Consider the following 24,897-nt stretch of genomic DNA (forward strand, 5'->3'; position numbering starts at 1 on the left):
CCACAGTCCAAAAGCACTGGAGAGGAAACAAACACAAACAACATGCCTTATCCTGCCTTGAAGTGTCCCTTGTCCCCACGGACCTTTCCTGTGCCACCACACTCTGTTCAGCTCAGCACACACAGCAGCCAAACCCGAGCCCAAGCATTAGAGCCGTGCCGATCGGCCGCCTCTAATGCTCCCTGTACAGCTACCTACTCACAGCACCCAGCTGGAGTGTGGGAACATGCTGTGATAAATGGCCAGGCAGTGAGGGAGGCTAAAGGAAGGGATCCTCTAAGACTGTTTTGTTTAATTACTAGTCCGCTAACAAGTGGTAGGGTTTGATTAGGCACAGCAGGGCAATAGGGGCTGCCTGTCAATTAAACTGGCTGCAGGACTCCACTGAAGCTGATTATGTCGGAGCATTCAGATTTGATGACCTGACACAGATAACGTGAACAACTCAGGAGCAGAGGATCTAGTATGAATTGAGCCTGACCCTGCAAATTATGGGAACATTGTTTCTCCACCACAAATTGGATTTTGTGACAGCAGGACAAATTGGACACAATTTTCACCTGTGTTGGTCATGTTTAAAAAAAAAAAAAAAAAAAAAAAAAACGGCAACTAAAACAAGTTGGGCAACTCAAAATAATTTGGTTTTGTTAGGGCTATATTTTGGCCATAGTTAACCATCTGATACACAACATATTGGATTTGTATGTACATAGGCCAATAATGACCATGCATTCAATAGTGTGATATATTATTATATTATTGTTATTGCTGTTATTATTTTTGGTGGTGGTAGTAGTAGTAGTGTAGTAGTAGTAGTAAAGCCAAGTTGCAATTCAGATTTTGTTAAAATAATTATTTTTGCAGGATGATTTGGGCTTCTTTTCTGTACATGACATATACATATGACTTATAACTGGAACAAGTGGTGTAAATGTCTTGTTTTTAGTATTTAGTAATTGCAGTCAACTGTACACAGATGAATGTACAAAAAAAGAGAAAAGATATAGTCAACAGTAACAACATTATTGCATTGTTATTGTCTCTAAGTGCATACATTCAGAATAAACTGAAAAGATGCTTGTTGCTTTGATCCTGGCACACAGGTCTGTTGCATTTTGCGCACCACCTGCTGACTTTTCGATGACTGGCAGATGTTCAGATCTTATATGTCTTCATTTTTACTTTATGGCTTTATTTTTACTTTCTGTGACATTGTCTGGGGTTTGGGCGGTGGCTGGGTTTTGCCTTTTCACCCCACATCTTCCTCTTGCCTCTGTGATATGCCTTTGGAGCTTGAACTGTGTGTGGTGCAGGTGGAGTGTTTGCAGGTGGATACGAGGGTGTTTCCAGGGGTTGTTCTAGATATTTGCTAAAAATCTTACAGGTCATTGCTAAGGCACAGATAATTAGGTGCAGTAGTAGTAGCAGTAATAGTATGACTTATGATTCTAGGTCTAATAGTAGTACTAGAAATAGCTGTGGTAATAATAATAGAAATAGTATTTTAAGTAATCAACATTTTGACCTGAAATGTTGACCAGTTGAACAGTAAAATATTCTATGCAAAAATCTAAAGGTTATTGTCAAATTCCATAGTCAAGAAAACTGCAAACAACTTTTATCCAAGTAAGAGGGAGGGAAATGAAAATAATAATTTGTGCTACTTAAAAAACATGATCTTCAATGAACAAATTTAATACTTCCTGATAAAAAATTAATGTGCTCCAAAGATAAGAGAGACTAAGAACCACTCAGTGACACATCAAATCATTTAGGAAATAAATGTGGGTCATTTGGGGGGTACTAATGCAAAAAAAAAAAAAAAAATCTTTTTTTTAATTCAAAGTAAAAAAGAAAAAAAATGAAAACAAGGATTTGTGATCATTCGTCATCCATGGAATATTGAATGATAAAATGCTTTAATTGAAAAGATATCTAGAATAAACACTCAACTGGGTCACTTTTGACCTGTTATGCATTAGACCATTGAATAAGAGTAACTTTCGACAAATAAATAAATGAATTAATTTCACTCACAGTAGCAGTAAAACTTCTTGGCAAGAGCTGGGAATTAAATCAGGTTTTTGGAGTTGAAGGTAAATGTATCCATCAATCCGCCCCCAGACCACAGCACTCTTACTTTCTGCCGAGTTACTTCAGTGTAAATCTAGTACCTGTTTCGAGTCGTTCCTGCTTCGTGTAATCCTTTTGTGGTGGGAAAACGTATTTCTCTCACATTCTGTGCCCACAGCACGTATTTGCATTTTAAGGCATCGGGCTCATTTCACAAAACCAGGCTCTGAAATAAGGTTGTATCTCATTTGTTCTCTCCTAGAAGTACATTGTTCCACGAAACCTCAGCAGTCTGGCCCAGCAGCACTGCAGTGCATTTCAGGACTGTCTCTGAAGGCAGTGATGATGATGATGATGATGGTGGGAATCTGGTGTTGAGGATGATTCAGATGTTGATCCAGAGTTTTAATAAGTATAACTTGACTGCTAAAACCCACTGAGATGGTACTTTTTTTTGTCAATTTCAGTAAATCATGGATCTCGAGGCGTCAAAATGCACGGTTTGCTAATTATGAAAATTCTCCAACAGTGATTGGACGCTTATGACATGATTGTATTGAAACTTCAGGAACGCTCATTGATTTTTGCAGCATGACAGTTACTTGCCAACACGATGCTGCACATCACAACAGCTGTAATTGCATCAGGATGTCTAATAAATTCTGTTCAGGGCCAGTCAGCATCTTGACATATAATCACAAATGTCAATTATTACTGTTTGGATCGAGAACAAGTTTTTGGATTGGAGTACAAAGAACAGAATTCACAAGGTGATTTATTTAGAAAACCAACAATGATGATTTTGTTTTTGCAAGTGTATTCATAGGATGCCATCTGTTAAAGAGCATCGCTCGATTCAAGAAGCCTATCTTGTAATCTTGAGTATTAATGAATACCAAATATTGATACTAATGCTGCTTTGCTGTTATTGGAAACTGGTTCTGTTGCTGATCTGGTCTTTTCTTTGAAGGTAGCGACTTGCCAGCTGAAAAAACATTTTCAACCCCATTTAGCCTCGATTTTCCAGGCTAAGAGGAGCTGAAATTAGCATGGTGTTTCTTTGGCATGTCATCACAGAGCCCACGCTGCACATACAACATGCCTGGCTCTTTATGAATTCATCCTTAGACCTACCAAGGACTGACAAATGAGATTTAATTGAACTGATTTTGATTTTCTGAAATGCAAGTTTTCTTGCATTCATAATCGATTCATAATGCATTCACATTTGTGCGCTTTTATTGTTTTATGTGCATTGTTTGTATGATTGTATGATGTTTTTATGGGGTTTTTATGGCCTTTCCCCATGGAAATAAAGGTTATGAATGAAAGAATGAATGGATTCTAGTTTGTTTTCTGGGCAACTCTTACTTGAAGGTACTTTGACAGTAGAGGTCCTAATGTCTGCCAATAGTTGTATATTCAGAGCTCATCCGCATGAGAAAATGTTCGTTTGAAATGAGTCCAGATAATTACGTAGGCCTGCAACCTCTCACAGGCCCTGACCGTCATTAATTTTCACCTTAGCTTGATATAACTTTGAGGCCATTTTCACTCCCCTCAGGAGGTCTAAAAATTATGGAAATACCTCGCACCTCATACTATTCAACCAAAATATCTTCCAGCTTTCCATGTCACCCCTGTCTCATGCCCTGCCTTAAAAAAAATGTCTAATGGAATTCTGAAAAGTGTGACATCTGCTTGGTTCTTTTTTACCTGCATACATTTCTTTCTTTATTTGAACTCCTACCTCTTCTCCTCTTCTTTTTCCCACAGATCTGATGTTCTCCTGGATTTTTAATGAGTACCCTACATTTGTGAAGCAGGACACTCGGCGCTTTATCTCCCAGGAGACGGGGAATCTGTACATCGCCAAAGTGGAGCCCTCTGATGTGGGCAACTACACCTGTGTGGTGACCAACACGGTGACGAAGACCCGCGTCCAGGGCCCGCCCACTCCACTTGTGCTGCGTAGCGATGGTGAGCCCAGTAAAATGCCCCGTTCTATGGGTTTTCAGCAGACGTAGTGCACCAACGGGCGGCCATATTGGCGGTCCTTAGCTCTTGTGCAGCAGTGACTGAGAGCAAGCGATTGTTAGCGTATCACTTGAAGTGAACTGAAAATAAAGTTAAACTTCTGTGCTGTTTTGGAGTGGAAACTGATGGTCTCACCGTTAGATCTCATCCAATTACGTGGTCAGTAAACCATGTGCGATCTTCACAACAGCTAACACATTTTATAAAAGCTAACAATTTAACATTAAAATCTTTTCGCATCATTGCTAAATTGGCTGTTTTTCCGGCTGTTCGGCTCGGTTTGATTTTCAAGTTGCAGTTGCAGAGTTTTGGAGTAGACACTAAGGGCATTTTCACACCTTTAGTCTGTCTGCTATGGTTAAAATAAGTGGAATAGATGACACTTTGTTGCATTGTTCATTGGTTTGGTTTGGTTTCACACTGCAAAAATTTCTAACAAACCAAGATGTATGAAACAGTGAGAAAGTAAGTCTTTACTTAAGGGGTGTTATTGTATTTTTTTTTTCCCTCTTTCACTTGATTGTACAAACACACTTGGACAATATAGTATCCAGCATAGGCATGGAGCGCCATCAGCAGCTTTGGCATATCTTTATTAATGCAGTGCTCTTTTGGGCTTAATACCAAGACAGCAATGTATATTGTTGTTTCTCAATGTCCGCCCCCTGATTTATTTGGTTCCCATGTTGCCAAGTGCTAGTTGCTAATGCTACCGAGTTGCTTCTGTCTGTTATTAATTATTCCATAACCTGACCTATGGAAGCTGCTCCAGCCCAAAATGCACTGTGTTTTCTGTTGTTGTGTCAAATCTCAGTCGGTCACACCGGTACACACTGCAAATGAACCACTCCAGAGTTTATTTGTAACCACCCTGAGACCAGCTCCTCCACAGGGTCTCAGTCTGGTTGCTTTGGTCCACACCCCAGTGCAATTGCTGGGTGTCACACCTGCCCAAACGACCTGCACCAAGCAGGTTAATGCATCAGAGTTTGACTCAATTGGACTAAACAAGGCAGGTATGAAAACGCCCTAACACTAATGACAGGTTAAGGCGAGAGAGTAGGCTAAATTTGGAAAAGCGACGTGCCTTGTAAAACCATTCACTGTTACTTCATCACCGAGCTGACCTGCACCCACACCATCTCTTTTTTCCTAGTGCTGTTGTTATGTGCACAATCAATTCCCCAGTGGACCTCCCTGATGGCCAGCTGGAGTTGCTGGGAGATTTGTGATGCAACTTCAAACCCCCTATTGAGTGGGCATGCTATTTATTATAGTTTTGTTTGTGCACCCATTGCACCTTTTTTCAGTTTTGCCATGTTGTTAGATCATGTTTTTATTTATGCCTTAAATAATACTAAACAAATGCTGCTCTTTCATATTGTGCTGGGGCCACTTGGGTAATTTAATACAAAGATGCTGAAAATTTGGACCGCTCCAGGCCCTGATATAAAAGCAAAAATTTGTTTTGTTAGTAACTGAAAGTAGGACAAGTGGTTTCAAGGAATACAAATGAAAAGCAAAGGTTAATTAGCTCTTTCTTAGCTAATTTCAGCATGTCCTTTAGCATGTGTATCTGATGCTTTAGGCTGGCCTTATCAAGGCACTCCAGAGGAAAGGTCATCGTCGGCACGTAATCTAATTGTAGGCTTCTGTCCCACAAGGATGTTCCTTACCATATTTTATGTGATGCAGTAGAAGAAATACAAAGTCAAATTTAATGTGCACTAGAAATGTTTTTTCAGATTTAAAATGATGGCCTGCTGCCTTCCAGAACACATTCCACTGTGGATAAATCAATAAAAGATCCTTTAATCAAACAGCATGATGTGACTTTGTGAGAGGAATACTCCAACATTTTGGGGAATACAAACTTTTTCCAACTTACCCAGCCTGAGACGGGATGTTCGATACCATTTTCTCATCTGTACATCCACTGGTTTGGTTCTTATGGGTAGCATGTTGTGTTAGCTTGGGATAAAGACTTACAGCAACTCTGAAGCTGTCTTATTTACACAATGCATCATGTGTTTTTGAAATATAGGTCTTGGATTGTTTTTCTCCTAAAACAAGAGTTGTTTTAGGAGAAGTTAAATGGTTGGAACATACCTTTAGTGGTGCACAATCTAAGTACGGTGCAAGTATGTTCCAACCATATAATTTATCCTTAAAAAAAAAGAAAAAAAAAAATCCAAGACATGTTTTTCAAATACACATGATTCACCATCTAAGTGAGACAGCTTCAGCTTCTTCACTTTCACAGAGCTAGGCTAATAACTCCCATAGCCTTCAAGTCTTTATGCTAAGCTAAGATGAAATGCTACCCATAGGAACCAAACCAGTGGATGCACAGAGATGAAAATGGGATCTAACATCTTGTCTCAGTCTGGGTAAATCAGGAAAAGGGTACTTTGGAGTATTCCTTTAAGGGATGTACTAAACAGTTAGTAGCAGCACTTATGGTAGCAGTATCACTATTCCCTCTCTAGATTATGGAAGACAGTATTTACTGCATCAAGGGAAATAGTTTCACCAGGATGTCAACCTGTGTCTCATCCAGTATGGCCTCAGGCAGTAATGAAGAATAACACAAAACATTACTCTTATATTAACAACTTTTCCCCTGTTAACTTTTAAATGCAATTGTTTAGTTATGCTGTGGTAATAAAAGGCTCAGCCGGCAACCTGTGGGACCACGGGCTACACAGACTCGGCCCATAATAAAATGATAAGAGAGGATCAGGCGATTTTGCAGAGAATTATCTGTAGTCATTCAAATTATAGCCCAAGGGGAGGCATGTGAAGTAAAAGACAAATATATATCTATTTTACTAAACATACAGCTATAAAAAAAAACAGCTTGCCTGTCACTGCACTCTTGGCATTTAAAGACACGAATACATAAATCACTTTGCAGTGTATGAATGGATGTAGGGCAAGAGAGTTTGTTTCCTAGGGGAATGAATTCTGCAAATTTCTTACTCCACTATGTTTTTAAAGAGGGAGACAGAGCTGGGAGTATGTGGTGTGACCCGAGGATATGTGTTTTTCCAAGTGATTCCAGAAACCCCCTCCCTCCCACTTTCTTTCTTTCTGTCTTTCTTTTTCTCTCTTTTTTTCATGAAACCATTATTTTTGCCCAGGCAGTGGGACTAGTGGTCTAGCAACGAAACCTCAATAAGCAGCCCTATGTTATATTCGTGGGGGGGATGGGTTGTTGGGGGCGCATTAACCAGGTGTCCCCTACAAAAGGTTATGGTATGAGACAATTACCAGCCCGCTTCCACCTGTCTGGTTTAACATGGGTGATAGGGCTGTGGTTACATTCCAGTATGAGACAGTTGTGATAAGGATCTGAATTAGCTTTCACAGTCAGTCAGGAGCCATCCTGATAACACATGCCTCACCAAATCAACAAGATGAAATTGGCCTGTTTCCTCCATCTCAAGAGCCATTTGTGCAACACAGCTTCGAATTACAGCAATAGGGAAAACCTATTGTCGCACTGTTGGATGAGAATGGTTTAAAATACCAGGAGAGTGAACCCAAGCTGAGAATTGGTGGTGCTGGAGGAAATGGAAGCACACCCAATTACAAGTGCACTGATATAATTTTCCTTAATGTGGTTTTAGGGGGAAAAAACAAAACTCACATGTTCTGTTACTTTGTTCTTCGACACCCTCGGTCTTGACTTACGAACACGAACGAGTCTCTCCCATAGTTAGAATACCAAGGAGCCAATATTCTTGTTTTCCATTTTATCCAGAGATTTTTTAGCATGCACAGCGGCGATATTATAATCCACCAGAGCTGCTCCACCGACAGTGAATGGGATGCTTTGTAGACACAGTGGCAGTACCCAGGGGGATTTTATGGGCCCATTTTCTGGTTCATAGCTGTTAACACTACAACAAGATAAATCTCATCTGGATGTAAAAGCTCAAACCTTCGACGAATTCTCAAAGTTGTTTTTCCATTCATCATCAATAGGTTGCATGTCGACTGGGGAGCTGTGTTTTGGTCCCCTTTTCTCATTATTTTCAGTGGAAAAAGCATTCCATGACAGTGCTGAGAGCCGAGCATATTTTTGGTGCTCAGATCGGCGAGTGTTAGAAGATAAAAATATTTCAGCTTTTAGCAAAAGAGGGCTGTACTTGAAACAAGTTTTCAATACTTGCATGGCAAAAGCAGAAGCCACAACTAATGCTTTTAAAGCTTTTTGAGGAGTTGTTTAACTTCACAAATACTGACTGATAGATATTACAACTTGTTTTTCCCACTAATATTTTGTGTTCATTTCCATTTCTCTCTCAGGTGTGATGGGTGAATATGAGCCAAAAATTGAAGTTCAGTTTCCAGAAATTGTCCATGTTGCCAAAGGATCCACAGTCAAACTGGAGTGCTTCGCTCTAGGAAAGTAAGCATAGCCCACTAGCACATAAAAAGTGAAATACGACTAGACAAGTGGTATATTTTTCATGGGTTTCACCACTTTCCTCCAATCCTCATGTGTTTCAAGCTAGACTGCACATCTGAGAGGGTTAGAGGACATATGCTGAGGTGTAGGAATTTTTAGTTAAAATACTTATTTCTCATTTTTTGTAATTCAGTCTGACACCTGGAGTGCATGAGTGGGCATAGTAGAAGGCTAATAATCCTAATATGTTACTCTGTGATTACAGTAGGGCCAAACTAAATTATTAAACATTTGCACTCTTTATGTTTGCTCTCCCCAGCCCTGTACCCTCTATAAACTGGAGGAGAGTGGATGGAGTCCCTTTTGCCAGGAAAGTGGACATGAGGAAAGCCAGCGGTGTCCTGGAAATTCCATATTTCCAGCAGGAGGACGCTGGTACATACGAGTGTGTGGCTGAGAACTCCAGAGGAATGAATACAGTAAAAGGAAAGCTCTCTTTCTATGGTAGGTGATCCTGTAGAGCATAAATATTTGACCAGAGTGCACTGCATCTGTCAGATCTGCTCAGACTGGGAGACAGCAAAGGCAGACACAACTGGTGCTCTAACACAGTCAATGGCAATCAACAGAGCGGCGCACGGCATACACGAGGAGGGACGCCCGTTTTAACGGCACGTCAAAATGATTAAAGGCTGTCAGCCATGATGCCTCTAATATTTTGATCCAGATTAAAGGAGTGATGCGGATGAGGCTGAGCCCTTGGATATGACCTTGTTGGTGAGCCTTGTATTGGGTTCTACCAGATGGCACCATGATTGACATCCAACTTGACTGGAGATCAAAGCCGTTAAATGTACTATACTTAGACCACAGGCACATATGTCAGGGACATAATCTGCACCACAGCATCTGGATGAACAGGGAAGGGGGTTAGTAGATTTGCTCATTGTTACTGATAGTTCAGAGACTGTGTCACACCTTTTAAGTTCATATACTAGAAGTCGTGATAACCACAGCCTGGAATGTGCAGTCCAGCAGAAGTAAGGGGGTTCATTCTAAAATGAGATATCCACCATCTGAAAAAGGCAGCTCAAATCCTCAGCTGACAGCCCTGACTTCTCCAGAATGGATATTTTATAAACCTGCCCACAAAAAATTGCTACTCTGTCTTTTGTGCATGCACTGGTTGTGGATTATAAGGATTTACTGAATCATGATAAAATCCTAGTCTAAAGCTAAAATTTTGACATTTGGACGGTGCTTGTTTCCTTAAGTTCCACACTGGTAAACCTGTCCTATTCTCCTATTTTAACAAATGACATTTCTATTGTTTATAATAGCAGTTAATTTGAGTTTAAATGAGCAGTCCTGTACTAAGTTTGATATTTTCTCCGTTACACTATCATCACAGGCTCCCAAATGGATGGCAGTGACGAATGTTCAAGTCGTAGTTGTGTGATGGCATTGTTCATACGAGACATCCTATTAAGCATGTACCTGTAGGCTATCCAGGCCTTGGGGATTTCTGTCTCCCCTCTGGTATTTCTCTCTGCTGCATGCCTAATGACCCATTTACAAAAATACCACATCGGCTTCTCTGTATGTTTAAGCATTCTTGTTTTCAACTTGTTTATTTTCCCACACAATGCGGATTACTCAGTGTGAGCGACCAAACAGACATGTGTTAACTTGGTCAAATGAGACGTCCAACTGAATTTCCCCCAACCCATTTCCCTCTGTCTTCCCTCTCGCCCCCCGCCATGTCCTCTCGCTACTGCAGCCCGGCCCTCCCTTGTTAGGGCATCCACACATTAGTCACAGTACAATAGCACAGATACAGAGAGCGGGATACTCACAGTTGAGCAGGACTGCAGATTGCCTTTACAGTAAATATTGCCCTCATCCCTTCATTTGCTGTCACTTTGTGCTTGTGAACCAAGTGTCAGAGCTGCCACTGTCACAAGGTTATGACAAATAAGACTTAAAACAAAATAGTTAACAAAAAAAATCTGCAACATGATGCAAGTATTTCAGGGAAAAGAGAAGGAAATATCCATTATAGGCAAAAATATCTATTGGATATTCTTACATTTTGGCTGAGGTGTATTGTTAACCACAGTGTTTGCAATTATTTATTTTTTTTTCCTATGTTTGTCATCGACCAGGCTGCTAATCCAACAGGATAGGCTACTGTTGGATTACCGGAAAGTGTGAGTTGCAAAAGTTTCAGCTGAAGTATCGCAATCAAGTAACAGTTTGACAACACCATGCAAAATGAATAGGAGTTATAGGGAAGTAGTTGAGCACTGTCAGCTGTGCTATTCTCCTCATATTTAGAGTTTGGTCTAACATGAACAGTGAGTCGTGTCTTTATTTCTCTCATTCACAATTGACTCAGCAATAGAGAGACATTTGTGAGCTGTCAAGGTTGGCTGGTTAGCCTTTTGACCCTCCAAGATCACACATGCCTTGACCATGACTGAAAGAACAATGTCACATTGGATCTATTTTTTTTACTTATATTTCGACCAGAGTTACTTTTTAATGACTTAAATGTATCAGTTAGCAGCAAAAGCAGCCGGCAGTCATTCATTCTCAGAGCCGGCGACGAGGGGTGGCTGTTGCCAGGGCAGCAGTGAGCGGCGTGATGCCAGAGTGACGCAATTAAGTCGAGCCGAGTTTTAGTTTTATGCAGTTTAGTATCGCCACTGCTTAAGGAAGCAACCAGCTCCAGGTTGGGTTTTGAGATTCTTCCTGGTTTCTACCCGCTGCAGTTGCATAAACAACAGGGGAGAAACTGATTGTGGTTTTCCAGAGCTTTATGACCTGATTTCATTTGTTTATTGGGACATACAGTGGTGTGCAGGCTATATATAGACGGGTTTCCCTCTAAAACATACTTTTTTTTTTTTTTTTTTTTTTCCGACAGTCTCCCTGTTTTACCTCCCACATTTAGAAATAGTAGAATTATATTAGAGGGTGATAACTAGCCATATGTGTATTCAAAGATTTTATTTGATCTACATTTTTAGGTTTATTATAAATACATTTCATACTTCAGTGCTTTATTTCTATTTCTATTTATTGTAGGTTACTGATAGCTAAATACATAAAAACCCTAGAAAGTGATCGCCATGCACACAATGCCCATGAGTAAAATACACTGAGATGGAGTGTTATCAGGATATTTTAGACAGTTTTACAAAATGATAAACATGGACAAGTGTTTATTTGATAATGCTTACATTTACAAAAGAGCTGGATCGTCCAATGAGAGCAGAGACAAGCAGCAAGCAGCCAGCAAAGGACAACTTTCTCTCGCCGCTCTCTTCGTGACTGCACCATTAGCTAAACTTGAGCTCTGCAAAACTGTGGCTCTGTGGCTCCGCCCACTGAGGTTTGACTCAACCAATGAGATTATTTTTTGCCTCCGGGGCCTCTCTGCTTCCAAGAAATGTTTGAATAGCTAAAACTCCAATCTGCTTCCTAGAAAGCCGTGCATGCCAAATATTCTCAGAGTTAAGCCTACCTGTCTGTTTCCAAAACACCTGCTCTTTCACAAATCAAAATTGCTATGACTGTAATTGCTATGAATCTTTCCGTCCATGAAAAATATGACATGATCAATAAAATGTTGCCCCCTATGCACAGTATTGACACAAGAGCTAATATATTACCAGGCGATTCAGCTGCTCCTGACAGAATAAAGCAAATTTCTATAGAGGTTGTCTATTTATCTGGCTGTATATTTGCAATCTCTTGATTTTGTTCCAAGCTACTTTCTGTGACCCTCTGCTGTTTCCTTCCTCTTTCAGTCATGCTGTGTCAGGTGTCAGAAATAACTCATTTGGAGCATTAAACAATTTGCCATTATTTACAGCAGCCCTGGAAGCTCTTTACCCCATTCACTATAACAGCCTGGGAGCATGTTGGGATCCACCAAAGCTGATTTGTCCTTTTGAGCGGTCCACTCTCCTTTTTGATGTGGTTTGTCAGTCTCTCTCCGTCTCTCTCCTGCTGTCTGCAGCCAGGTGATAAAAATCTGTAATCTTATTTTGAACTCCCTTTGAATTAAGCCTTTGAGACATTCGTCAGCAGTGTAAGCCAATGGGGGAATCGATAAGGGTATCTCGTGTACATCCTTGCAACCTGCAGTCGAATGAAAACTGGCTTTTTGTTGGCCGGGAGGAAATGAAGGCTTTGCTTTACAGTGGCAATTAACTGGTGGCTGTTATTAAAAGTTTTGTGCTAAATTCTCATTATTATCTCACATGCCGTCAAAAACAATTATTCTTTTGTGCGTCTTAACAGCCTAAGTCTTGAATTAGAGTAAATTAAATGAGTGTCTGATTGCTGTAATTCATTTGCATACATTTGTGTTGTACATTTGATCAAAATGGTCATATGGCGGTATATGTCTACTGATAAGATTTTCCATTCCCTTTGTCCTGCACAGTTGTATTCAAAAAAGTAAACATGCAGTATTAAAACTGGATTGTGGCCACAGAGCTTCATCTTTTCAGCTCTAACCCCCTTCCCAGGTCATCCAGATGCTGTGGTGCTTCATCTCTCACTTATGATTGTGAAACTAGCCTATTTGTACCGGGAAAGCAAAGAAAAGAGAAATGGAATATCAGGATTTTGGCCACTATCCCCGTGGCAGTATTGTACCACCTATTTGTCCTCATTCAAATTGCATGAATGAGGCTGATTTGTAACCAGCCTAGTCTAACAAATTCCAACAAAAGACTAGTGGGTTGGTGAAATTGTCACCTCTGAAGGAAAAGCCGGTAAAACAAGGACACTTTATTGCTTGATGATACAGCCGTTGCTCAGAGAGAAAACGCATGCACGGATGTGACAGCTCACTATCCCTGTTGAATTTACCTTTTCCCATAGAATTTATTATCTTATAGTGATGCCACTGATGAGGAAAATCTCTCTCTTCTCTTCAGCCAGCTGATGTTTGGCCTGATTTTGTGCATGCTTGACCCCGTGCAGACAGAGATGGGCTGCCTGGTTTCATTTGGAGAGCGTTGACTGAGAGTCGATACATTCGCAGCGGGTGAGGGATAGACTGAAGGGCCCTGACAATGAGGGTGGAAAAAAACCACCACCACCACGACAACAACAGTGTGGTCCTGAAAGGTGCAGTGGGTGGGGCAGCCCGACCAGGCCGTGGTGGGAGATTGCCGTAGCGCGGATGGATGTGATGCTAAATGACCGGAGATAATGGAGTCTCAGGGTGGCTTACTGCTCTGCCTTCTTGTGGATTCCTCTATCCAAAACACACACACCGAGAACACTATTGACATAACTGATGCTCCTTCATGGAGATAGAAAAACACATACTCAAATACACCCACCAATTAAGCCTCATTGCTCCATTTTCTTAAAGCAAAACCAGTTGGAACAACACAAAACTTGCTTTCTCAGTCGTAATGAAGCACAGTAGGTCTATTTTGCACTTTTTTGAGAAAATGGGGTTACAACACAAAATTTCTGAATTTTAAGAATTAATATGCTTTCTTTAAATGATGCCTTTAAAACAAATAAACACAGGGATCTCCCAAAAGATAGAGATGCACCACCATCGGTTATTTCCCGCACAATATAAGAAACACTCAAAGATATGTCATTTCTATTGATTGTAATCCATTTACATTTGCCATTCGTGTTTATTTATGTATTTATGTATTTATTTTTTTCATTTACAAAGTCAGCGACATGCAGCTGAATGTATCATCAGACTACTCCCAAATTATCAGAGTGCTAAAATTATATTCAATTAGCAACCTAAAAAAATGATTAAAATAATATCCAGATATTTGGGGCCATCCCTAAATGTGTTTAGTCTTTACCTCAGCACAAATAATAATCGTGATAGTAAGAAGAAGCAGCATATTTACAATTCAGCAGTTTTCCACCAAAGCAAGTCTGTTGCTGCTTTGGTGGATGGTGAAAGAACAGCCTCCAAACTAGTTAAATGTTAATGACCTCAGCCATCCTTGTGTAAGAAGCCTGATTGCCAATGGGATTTCACTAGCCTATAGTATTACACTGCTCCATACACACTATGTTTTGATACTGCAGTGGAGAAAAAAAAATCCAACTTATTTTAAGGTTCACTCTCATATCTTCCATATCTTCCATATCTGCATTATGGTAAGATAAATACAGATCACACAAGTGCAACCCTTTCTCTGTATCCACCCCTCGTTCTCTCTTTCTCTCGCTCTCTCGCTCTGTGTTTTTCTCTGTCTTTCTGCTTCAACTTGCATCACTTGGAGGCGAGGGGAGGTGTAGTGGACACCAATTAGGGCAGAATTTGTACATTTTCTGAAAAGTCTCTTCAAATGTCAGTCCTTGAGCGTGGCATTAGGTCTGTGGAACGGAAAAGTGCGGTCAGCCATTACTCTTGACCTGTCAGCGCCCTTGTGTGATATAAGATGATAGTCACTTGACCTACACATCAACTGGAATGTGTAGAGCTGTCGGGAGAGTAAATCCTTCCAGTTTTATGTACTTTTTTTTTTCTTTTTTTAAACTAAATCATTAACCAGCCTTGAGTTACTTGCCTGGCACAGTAAGAATCAATGCTGTTCCCGTGTAATTATACCATAATTTACTCAAATAGTATTGATTGCAGGTATTTTATGGTACGGCCAGTAGCTACCTTAATGTATATGGATCTGATATCCATCACTTTTGCCCTTTTATAAGCATGCTAAGAAACTAAAAGAAGCAGCACTCGTTTCAAGGTTTCTATGCAATTTCCTGGTGAACGACAACTGCTAATTTGGACAAATTAACTTCTTATAAACCCTATAATTTTATCTATATAAAAGTCTCCCTTTCGACAGGTTCAATTAATGTCACATGCTTTCAACTTCGCAGCCCCTCCCCATCTAATCGAGAAGCCCCAAGACGTCCAGAAGCCCATTGATGACTCATTGGTGTGGGAGTGTAAAGCCACAGGGAAGCCGAAGCCCTCGTACAGGTGGATGAAAAATGGAGAGAACCTGGAGCCTGTAGAGGTGAGATCAGCCAACCGCTCGCATCTCTTTATAAGATATTATATGGAGATAAAGTTCTGCTTCCAAGGTTAGACTGGCGACAGCAGCTTTGACACAAATACTTCTCGCCTGCTCAATGTTGCTGAGCCCCTATACTGTTGAGAGCCACCCCGTGTTTTCAAAGCATTCGTTATGCCGCTTGTTCAAGCTTTTCTGCCTAATTAACATGCATTATCATCTACATTACAGCACAGTTCCTCCTGTGCAGCAATGCATTATGTTATTCACTTCTGCGAAACAGCATTTATTTAAAAGGAATTACACTGTGTCTACTATGCTTTGGTGTGTTGAAAGACCAAATTGTAAACAAGCCAAGTATTTCATGCCGGTCTGGAAAGCACAGTGATGTAAGAGCTACCCTAATCTTTTGTTAAATCTCTCCTCCTGGAGTGCAGTTATTAATCCTGTGCCACCAAAGGAGAAAAACGCAAGATTCTCTATACAAGCACTCTGTAGCCTAGATTCATTTTAGCACCCTGTCCTTTCAGAATTGCCATTATGAGAACTATGATGAGAGATGAGCCTATTGTGGAGGACAGAAGCGGCAAAAAGTGTCCTTGTTCATCTAACTTCAATAGTGAATGAACTCTGTCGTTGAAGTGAAGTATTCATTATGACAAAAAATATAATTGAATACTCCCTCATAATGTCCATTGGGTCCTATAGCCTGGTTATTTGATTGAGATTGATTGGGCACTCAGGCACAGCTTGCACCTGATAAATAAACAGACTTTATGTTAATTTTCTTCATTATGCCAAAATGGCCACAAACACACCAGAGGATATAAGATCAATCCTTAGATGTTATCAGCATAGTTGGAATGAACAAAGCCCTTCATTTTGTTACCAGAAGCAGCGCTCCAAACAGCAAACTCTTTTTCTCATAAAGGCAGATTTGGCTTCCATTCAGGAAAGAATAATCAACAATCTGTCTAGTCAATGGCTAACATTTTTATCAGAACCATTATTAGATCATACTGTTGTGTTTGCTGGTTAAATAACAAGTCAAGCCATCTGTTTGTCTGTGTGATGAATAAATCACCCCTTTGTTCTTTTTTTTTTTTTTTTTTTTTTTTTTTTAAGGCAAGGTAGTATTGTATCTCCTATGTAGTATTTCCTCTTATGTAAGAGATACTATTTCCCACATAGGAGAAAGTATCTCTTGCATAGATACAAAAAAAAACAAAAAAAAAAACTAGTATTAAAAACATAAATAAAAAGAAAAACATCACATTGCCTGTCGGCCCATTGCATGAATGGTGTGTAACAGGTTTACAAGAAACATGCAAAAGATGGAATAAAGTGGTAACACTCCATAATGATGCTGCCTGAAGTAAGCTACTATTTCAGTTTCCAGGGAGAAATGTGAAAATTGGAATTTACTTAAAAACACACACTCACTTGTTTCCTACCTCGCTACTGTAAGGCTTAACCAAAACAATTACAGCCTCGATTCTGTACCTGCACACCGTGTTCATCACAGCTATGAGCCTTTATCTGTTGGAAATAAAACCCCCAGGCTTCAGGTGCAGCTGTTGGGAGAACTGCTGGAAAGGAGAGGCCACATGCAGGCAGCTGCTCCCTGCAACCTGACGTTTTTGGATGAGGATGTGGAGTGATGAATGATGATTTTTTTTCCAGTGTATAAACTTCGAGTTATAACCAGCCAGCTTGGTGTATACAAAAGCAAAGACGTCTGTGTACTTCTGTTCAAGCTGATGCAGGCTTACCTAGATTTACCATCCCCAGTGGATAATGTGTGCGTAATTGCGTGGCACTTTGAAAGCACGCACCACTTGCCTCAATCTGGATAGAACCGCATACTGGTCGTGTTGCTTTCTGATGGCTATAGAAATTAGATCAGCCATAAGAGAAGGCTGTCATACATCCGATAAGCTCCCACATGGAAACCAGTGTCTATGGGCCAATCAAAACAATTAATAGAGATCTCACAATTCCTGTATGCTTTACAGAAGACATTTAGTTATTAACTGAAAAGGTTAAACCTTTTGATTATGCTGGATTTGGCTTAAGTGCAACAGCCTATCCTGCACTAAGCCCTTCATTCTGCATGACATTCATGCGCCATTCTCAAACCAGCCTAATTATCGTAATATCTCATGAGAGTAAAGTTTGCCTTTTCCAAATAAAGCCAAGACTTTCATTAATTTAGCTCAGGCTATAAAAATGCTACTCCAAAAAAAGTAAAGTAATTCCTGCACTACAGAAACTATGGAAGCCCTGAGAGGAAAGGTGTTTTTTTTTTTTTTTTTTTCCTGTATATAATCACCTATGTAGGAAATAATAAGTCATACATACAAGATTTCATAAAAAGAAAGAAATAAGGAAATCCCTCTTTCCTTTTGGGAATTCTGTAGTTTTTGTAGTTTCTTAAAATAATCTACACTGGGAGCTTTAAAGACACGTATCATGAAGACGAAGCATATAATCGAGACGTGGACCTGATAAGTGGCGCGTGTAGTTGTGACGTGAAGGTGACGCAAAGCATTACACATACACTGTTTCCCCTGGTGGACCAGTGGGTGTATTACATGCTTTGGCATGACATTGGGTTGCATGACCCGCATTTAGCTCTCGCTGGTGACCTTTAGTGCATGTCTCCTCTCAACCCTCTCCACTGCAACGTTGCAAATGAAAGCACAGCTCCTTTAAAAATATCCTCGTAAGTGGATGAGACTGATGCCTCACCTGGTCAGATCCCACGCCCTGTGCAGGGAATGCATCGTCCTCGACGTATGATTAAAGGTTACAATGATTGTGTTGATTTTTGCTCACCAAACCTCTCTTAATATCAGCATAATAAATGGATATATTCAGAATGCATATGTGAATGGATAAATCAGCAAAGGTGGTACATTGTTAGAAATGCCACCATTAACCACAGAAGCTTAATCAGTGGAAGAAGGAAAGGTCAATGATGTAGGGAGCAGAGAGAAGAGGATGCACCATTAGTTGTTATTCATTACAGTAAATCAATTGAGACCTTTCCAGAGTGTACCATTCATTACGGCATCTAAGCTGACTTATTTTGGCTGATGATTTTCTAACTTTGAGCTGCGGTAATGGAAGGGATCAAGGTGTATTTGCTGATAAACTGCATTATTTAACCGGCACCCTTGATGGCATAATTGATGGGTAGTGTATTCTTTGTTCTGAAAAAATTAAAATGCATTTCTCACGGGTGTTGGTACAGTCTGCATAGCTGAATATATGTGCCTTCAATAATTCAATTTCAATTCTTGTGTAACTTTACTCACAGTAAATCTCAACTATGATATATAGCTACTGCGATTTTAAGAACATGCTGTGTTCCTCTTATTTCCAATATGACTGCTTTAACTCTGTCTTTATAGATTATAAGTCTCATTATATTTTTCCTTGGTGAAGCTTTGTCTTTAGTTTGAAAGCTATAACTGTATGACCACCATGCATCAAAATAGCATTCAGTACAAAGTTTCCTCTGGCTATTTTTGTATTGATCTCCAGTAAAATTTAGATGTTAGAACCTCACTATGAGGTGCAGGTATCTTTATTGGCAGTGGCTGCAGGATTAAGTAGCTGTGTAATTAAAGGGAAACTCCATCGTGAAACAGGATTTAGTCCACTTAGTGGAGCATGACACTGTCATACCGATGGCTTAGTATAGCTGAGCAGAGTCTATTCCCATCAGAATCCCTATTTCATAGCCTTTGAATTTCAACAGAGGGTGATGAAATTATCATACAATCCTCCACATCCTGAAAGGGCAGGACGGTTTGAATTTCCCGCTCCCTCGACTATAGGTCTTACAGCCCTACCGTTCAGTCTCAAGGAGGCATCAAGTACAAAGATCACAGCTTTTGTTGTTGTTGCAATTATTGCAGTGTCACAAGTTATTTGGTGAGTTCAGTGTTGATACTCAGTTTCAAGTAACACTCATGATTGTGTGAATAGTCATGCATATATTATTATTAGTGTTTTGTTCAGCCTTTATGTCTACCCTTTTGTTCCTTGTCTGTCTTTATTATGTGAAGCAGTTTGGGTTGCATTTTCCATAAGAGGTGCTATTAGTATTAGTACTGACATTAATATTAGTATTTTCAGTATATATTTAGTGTCTAGTGTTGGTGGTAGAAATGGGGGTGGGTTTAGGCCTAAAATTGAGGTGAGGTTAGCATTGGGATTTGAGTTACATAACCTGTTGGAGATGCATCAAATAGGCAAATGACAGATTGTTGAACATCTACTTTTCACTTGATAGTTGAGTTTAGACTCTCCACAGAAAGTGTTACCAGTCCCTGCCAAGCTTAGTTCACGTCGACTTGCCGTCCATCCTTATTCAGGGTTGTACAGTAGATTAACTGAACATCTGGGGATGGAATTAGCCAATTTCTTTCACCGTTCTACTCTGGTGAGCAATAATAATCTCTGAAGTTATTAAACCCTGGAGTGAAATTTCCCTTTAAATGTTTATGACATCAAACTTTGTGAATAAAATGAATTGCATGTTATTTTTTATTGCCTTTGATTGTTGTTTTCCCTCTAAACAATTACATTTGCATAAACAGATATAATTTTCAATATTTCACTAAAATGTAGCTATAATAATTTACTATGGAATATAACTCATTGCTTTTGTTGTTACTCTTTTATAGCCATTTTGGTCGTTTCCACAAAGGCTTCCAATAATTGTAGAGGGCATAGCTGTAGAAACGTCCTTTTAAAAGAAAAAAAAAAATAACATTAACAGTCATTCATTCTTTCTCTTGTTTATGCTGTACTATATCGAATGTAGTGACCCAGTGTTGTTGGCAAATGACATTGCCAATCATTTTCATTCAGCATAAGGCGTACAGATGGTCCCCCCAGGTCCCTGCATGAAAAACTGCTGATTTGAGAGGAACGTCATGCTTAATTAATAGCAGCCGTAAACGGGAGTGCTTTCTATGCACAGACTGATATACGCCACCATTTGCCTCCCTTGCCAGCAGGGATATTCGCCCCTGCACATCCAGAGCCACTGAGCGTTATGGAAATTCAGGCACAACCTGCTCAAACACAGGATTAGTTTGTGATCTTTCAATGAGGACAGTCTCTCTTTTCATGTGACAGTACCTTAATCCCCTGCGACTGGAGTTCAGGCCGCTCAGACACCCCCATGGAAATGGGCTCTAATGACATTATGGGTGAGCCTGCGGAAAACACAGGAGATGAAGGGCAGGAGGAGGCAGAACCTGACACAGTCGCACGGAGACGTATGAAAATTGCTCAAGGCTTTAATGCCGTTGTGAGGGAGTTGAGTGAGATGCAAGTTCAGAGAGATAAACGTATATGGAGGATTAAGTATCTAACGATGGCTTTAGCTCATTAGGCCCAGCCATGCACAAATAGGTCTTGCTTTGATGGCTCAGTGACAAGCAAGATTTGTCCTTCAGGCAGGCAAAACGATAGTCCAAACAGATGAAAAAGAGGCACAGTACGATCATGTACATAGCACTTAGTATGTATAGGGCACACCTATCAGAAAAGCAATTTTCACAATGCAGTATACCTAGATGTTACGATATTCCTTCCCCTCTCATCCCCTCCTGCTGCTGAAGGGGAAACAGGCCCTGTGGTGCAGTCGGAGATATAAATAGGGCATGGTTTTATTTCACTCTCATAAACATGCAGATTGATTAGGGTCATTTTCTGCTAGCCTGCCTCCATCCACCCAAGCCTTTCCCTCCATTAGTGATGAAAACCTAGATTTATTGCCACGTCTGTCACTTCCAGACCATAATTCACTGGCCCACTGGCTGGCTGCTTTTATGTAGATGAGCACTGGGAATAAGGCATATTAAAGGCATGTGTCTCTATGTTCACAGGAGCGCATACAGGTTGCCAATGGAGCATTGTCAATCAGTCGTCTGACCCTGTCCGACATAGGAATGTACCAGTGTGTGGCTGGTAATAAGCACGGTGAGGTCTACTCCAATGCAGAGCTCCGAGTTATCGGTAAGCCATAGATAAGCTGTGTGTCTGTGTGTGTGTGTGTCCATGTGTGTGTAGGCATAGAAACAAGCCTGCAGCCATACATTTGTCCATATCTGTTTTCAAGTTTGCGCCATGCTCTTCCTCTGCTTGATACCAGCAGATGACCTCCGGCCTCGCTCTTATTGGCCACTAATTGAAAAGCATTAATTATAAGATGAATGCGTCCGGGTGACAGTGATGTATGCCAGAGCTGCTTTGTTCACCAGCCTCACCCATCTGCCCTGTCAAGCCTGTCACTCTCCACTCTGGGCTGGCAGCAGCTCTCATTCACTATTCATCCCCCAGCATGTCTCATCCTTATCATGTCTGTGATTGGAATCAGGCTCAGCACAACCAACTATACCGGTCAAATTCAAGGTGGAGATTTAAAAAAAAAAAAAAATGTCAGGGACAGTATTGGCCAGTTGCACTTGTTTGAAAAGGGCACATGTTTTTAAGTGGTTTAAAGAAAAGGAAAAGGATTGTATTGGAGTGGCTAGTGGTGAAAAGCTCAAGAATATACATCATATTTATTTATTTATTTTTTTTTTTTTAGCTGAGAAAATAGCTTTCTTTTAATTATGGGAGTGCTGCAGAGTTTTCTCAGTTTGACCATGCAAATTAAGCTACCAATCACATGCAATAATCATAATCAAGTTATTTCTGCTTGTTTTTTTAATTAGACCTGTATGTGAATTTTGAGGACACTAATGTTTCATTAAGCATACTAATTAGTCAAAATATCAACAACGTGGTCCAGTGTTTTGAGTCATTTCTTGCAATAACACTATGCAATGATTGTATAAACTCAAAAGTTTTCAATCCAGTGATAAAAGGGAGAATTTTGAGGGAAAAAAAAGATGTAAGGACGAGTGATGTGTGAGTTTTACAAACACCAGCTTTAATATGCTGCTCTTGTCTCAGCTGTTGCCCCAGATTTCTCTCTCAACCAACTGAGGAGCCAGACGCTGGTGAAGGTAGGAGGAGATGTGCTCATCGAGTGCAAGCCCAAGATGTCTCCTTGGGGTGTGATCTCTTGGCGTAAGGGCAGCGAACCACTCCGAGAGAGTAAAAGGTAACACTGCACTCACACAACTTTTCTGTTCCAACTCACCGTGAGGGCTTTGATTTTGCTCATTGCATGTGTTCTCACCGTCTTTGGCCAGGTATGGATTCCTCGCGGCCATGTTAATGCAGTATTGATACAGATCTAATGCTGAGCACCCCTAGCTTACAGATGTAAGATTTGATATCATCTATTCCTGCGCAGCTGGAGAGCTGCCCTTTGGCTGCGAAAGAGTACCTTTGCCTTGGCATCATCAGAAGTATATGTAAGGACACCGACCGAAGTGATGCCTTTCACTATCCACACACGGGTTCAGATAAGGGCACCACATCTTATTACTGTATATCTTTGATTTTTTTATGCATATCCTCAGATGTACTAGGGACACTTCTAAAACAGCTAAAAGGAAAAACAGCATGAAGCCTCACTGAGTAATGGGTAATGGGGTTGGTCCGGTGTTTCTCCAGCTCTTCAGTGGTGACCCAGCAGACTTGCTGCTGGGTGAATTCAAAGTGCTAATCAAGTACTTTTCACCTCAGCAGGGATTATCAGGGCTCCAGACCTCCAACTACTGAAGCACCAACATGAATCCAAGTTTTTCAGGGACAGAGCATGATCTTAGCCTCCTGCTACGTGTGATGACTTGACCCTTGAGATGTGATGGGAGCCCTGTGCTGCATGCGGTGACTTGGCCGGTGTTTGTGTGTGTGTGTGTGCCTGCTGGTGTGAAGTGTGGAGTCTGGCCCAATAGCCTCCGTGCAGACAAGGGTCACCCATTGGGTGTCACCACTCTAGCATGACTCCATTTTGACAGCAGGGCTGTGTGCACAGTGTCTTGCCAGGCTTTGTATATATACAAAGCAGTGTTGTTGCTTGTCAAACAAAGTGGCGGGGAATTTGCATAGTGGTTTCGCCGCTGGTGCCCTTCACTTGCCCTGTGCGATTTCCATCACAGGTTCCCACCCTGCAGTACCTGGGTCACTTTTATTCTCTTTTTCAGATTCATAGCTTTGATTGATTTTGCATTTTTCATTGGTGTGACACAAGTTGTCATCCTCATGAAGTGATAAATGAAGTTGCAGCATCTGCACCAATATTGAATGGATGTGCTCAGTATTTTCATATACTTGTCCTATACTTGTTTTTAAACATTTTCACTCATTCTTAACTGTTAAATCACATTCTGCTGTGATAAATAATGAAACAGTCAAGATTTAAAACAGTCAAGTATAATTAATGGCGATATTTGAATGATTTAAATCCTGTGATTCATTTTGGTGGAGCACCAAGTGAAAGATGGATTTGCCGCAGCCATTTAGCCTAGTCCTTTACTGCGCTATCAGGTTAAATCTTCATTCTATGATTGCAGGGACTACATTGCTCAGAAGGGGTAAAAGCAGATTATTATACCTGGACCAGTTCTCTTGCTGTCATAAACACAATTTATCATGATAATGGACCATTTGTAGATGATGTCTTTTGCTGTATCTGTATTCCCAGGGAGTCTAGGGTCTCTTTGGTATTTGGAAGTAGATTGTAATGCCTATACTTAATAAATGATATTTGGCTCAAACCACCTATCCTGCCATTTAAACAGGTAGGTAATTAAAAAGAAAAAAACGGACAGATTCATGTCTCTGTCCTCGCCGTATTATGTTAGAGAAAATCTTTGTCCTTGTGCTGGATTGTATTGTGAGCTACTACGTGTATCATTATCAAGTAAGTTTTTACAGAACAGGAAAACACATTCCAGAGCCTGTAAATGCACTGATTGTAGCTCCGACTCCCTCTCTTTGCCAATATGTCCCTTTTCTTTCTGCCGCGTACACACATGCATGCCTGTGTAGTGCTCCGTGCAATGAAAATGATTAGCATCTGTTGTGGTAATCATTAGAACAATTGTCCTTAAAATGGCTGCCCTCTTAATGGCTGCCCCGTCTAACCATAGCATTCAGTCTTACTCTGCTGGTTATTTGGAAAATAATAACATATACTGATGTGAAACCAGGACATCGATGCAAATGAGTGAGCTGCAAATGAGGGAACAAACAACATTCCAGTTTTGTTATCACAGATCTGCTGTGCAATTAGCACAAGTACTATCCTTCACCCTAAAATAACCAATAATCATACTCGCGTTTTTTTAATGTAAATGTTATGTTCTTATTCGGCTCAGACCACCTAAGTGTGTGTGTGTGCGTACGCGTGTGCAG

At 40.5% G+C, this 24,897-nt stretch overlaps 1 protein-coding gene across 1 annotated transcript in view; it reads left to right on the forward strand.

The window, feature by feature from the left end:
• The window catches only part of cntn4 (contactin 4), a 131,881-nt gene that overhangs the window by 73,160 nt on the left and 33,824 nt on the right, over positions 1-24,897 (forward strand). Inside the window, exons 6-11 of the mRNA XM_030050988.1 lie at positions 3,850-4,053; positions 8,425-8,527; positions 8,847-9,031; positions 15,425-15,564; positions 21,471-21,600; positions 22,543-22,693. Coding sequence (XP_029906848.1) covers positions 3,850-4,053; positions 8,425-8,527; positions 8,847-9,031; positions 15,425-15,564; positions 21,471-21,600; positions 22,543-22,693 — 913 coding nt within the window. The remainder of the gene's footprint in view (positions 1-3,849; positions 4,054-8,424; positions 8,528-8,846; positions 9,032-15,424; positions 15,565-21,470; positions 21,601-22,542; positions 22,694-24,897) is intronic.

Source organism: Myripristis murdjan, chromosome 5 (genome assembly GCF_902150065.1).
Source record: "Myripristis murdjan chromosome 5, fMyrMur1.1, whole genome shotgun sequence".
Taxonomy (NCBI): domain Eukaryota; kingdom Metazoa; phylum Chordata; class Actinopteri; order Holocentriformes; family Holocentridae; genus Myripristis; species Myripristis murdjan.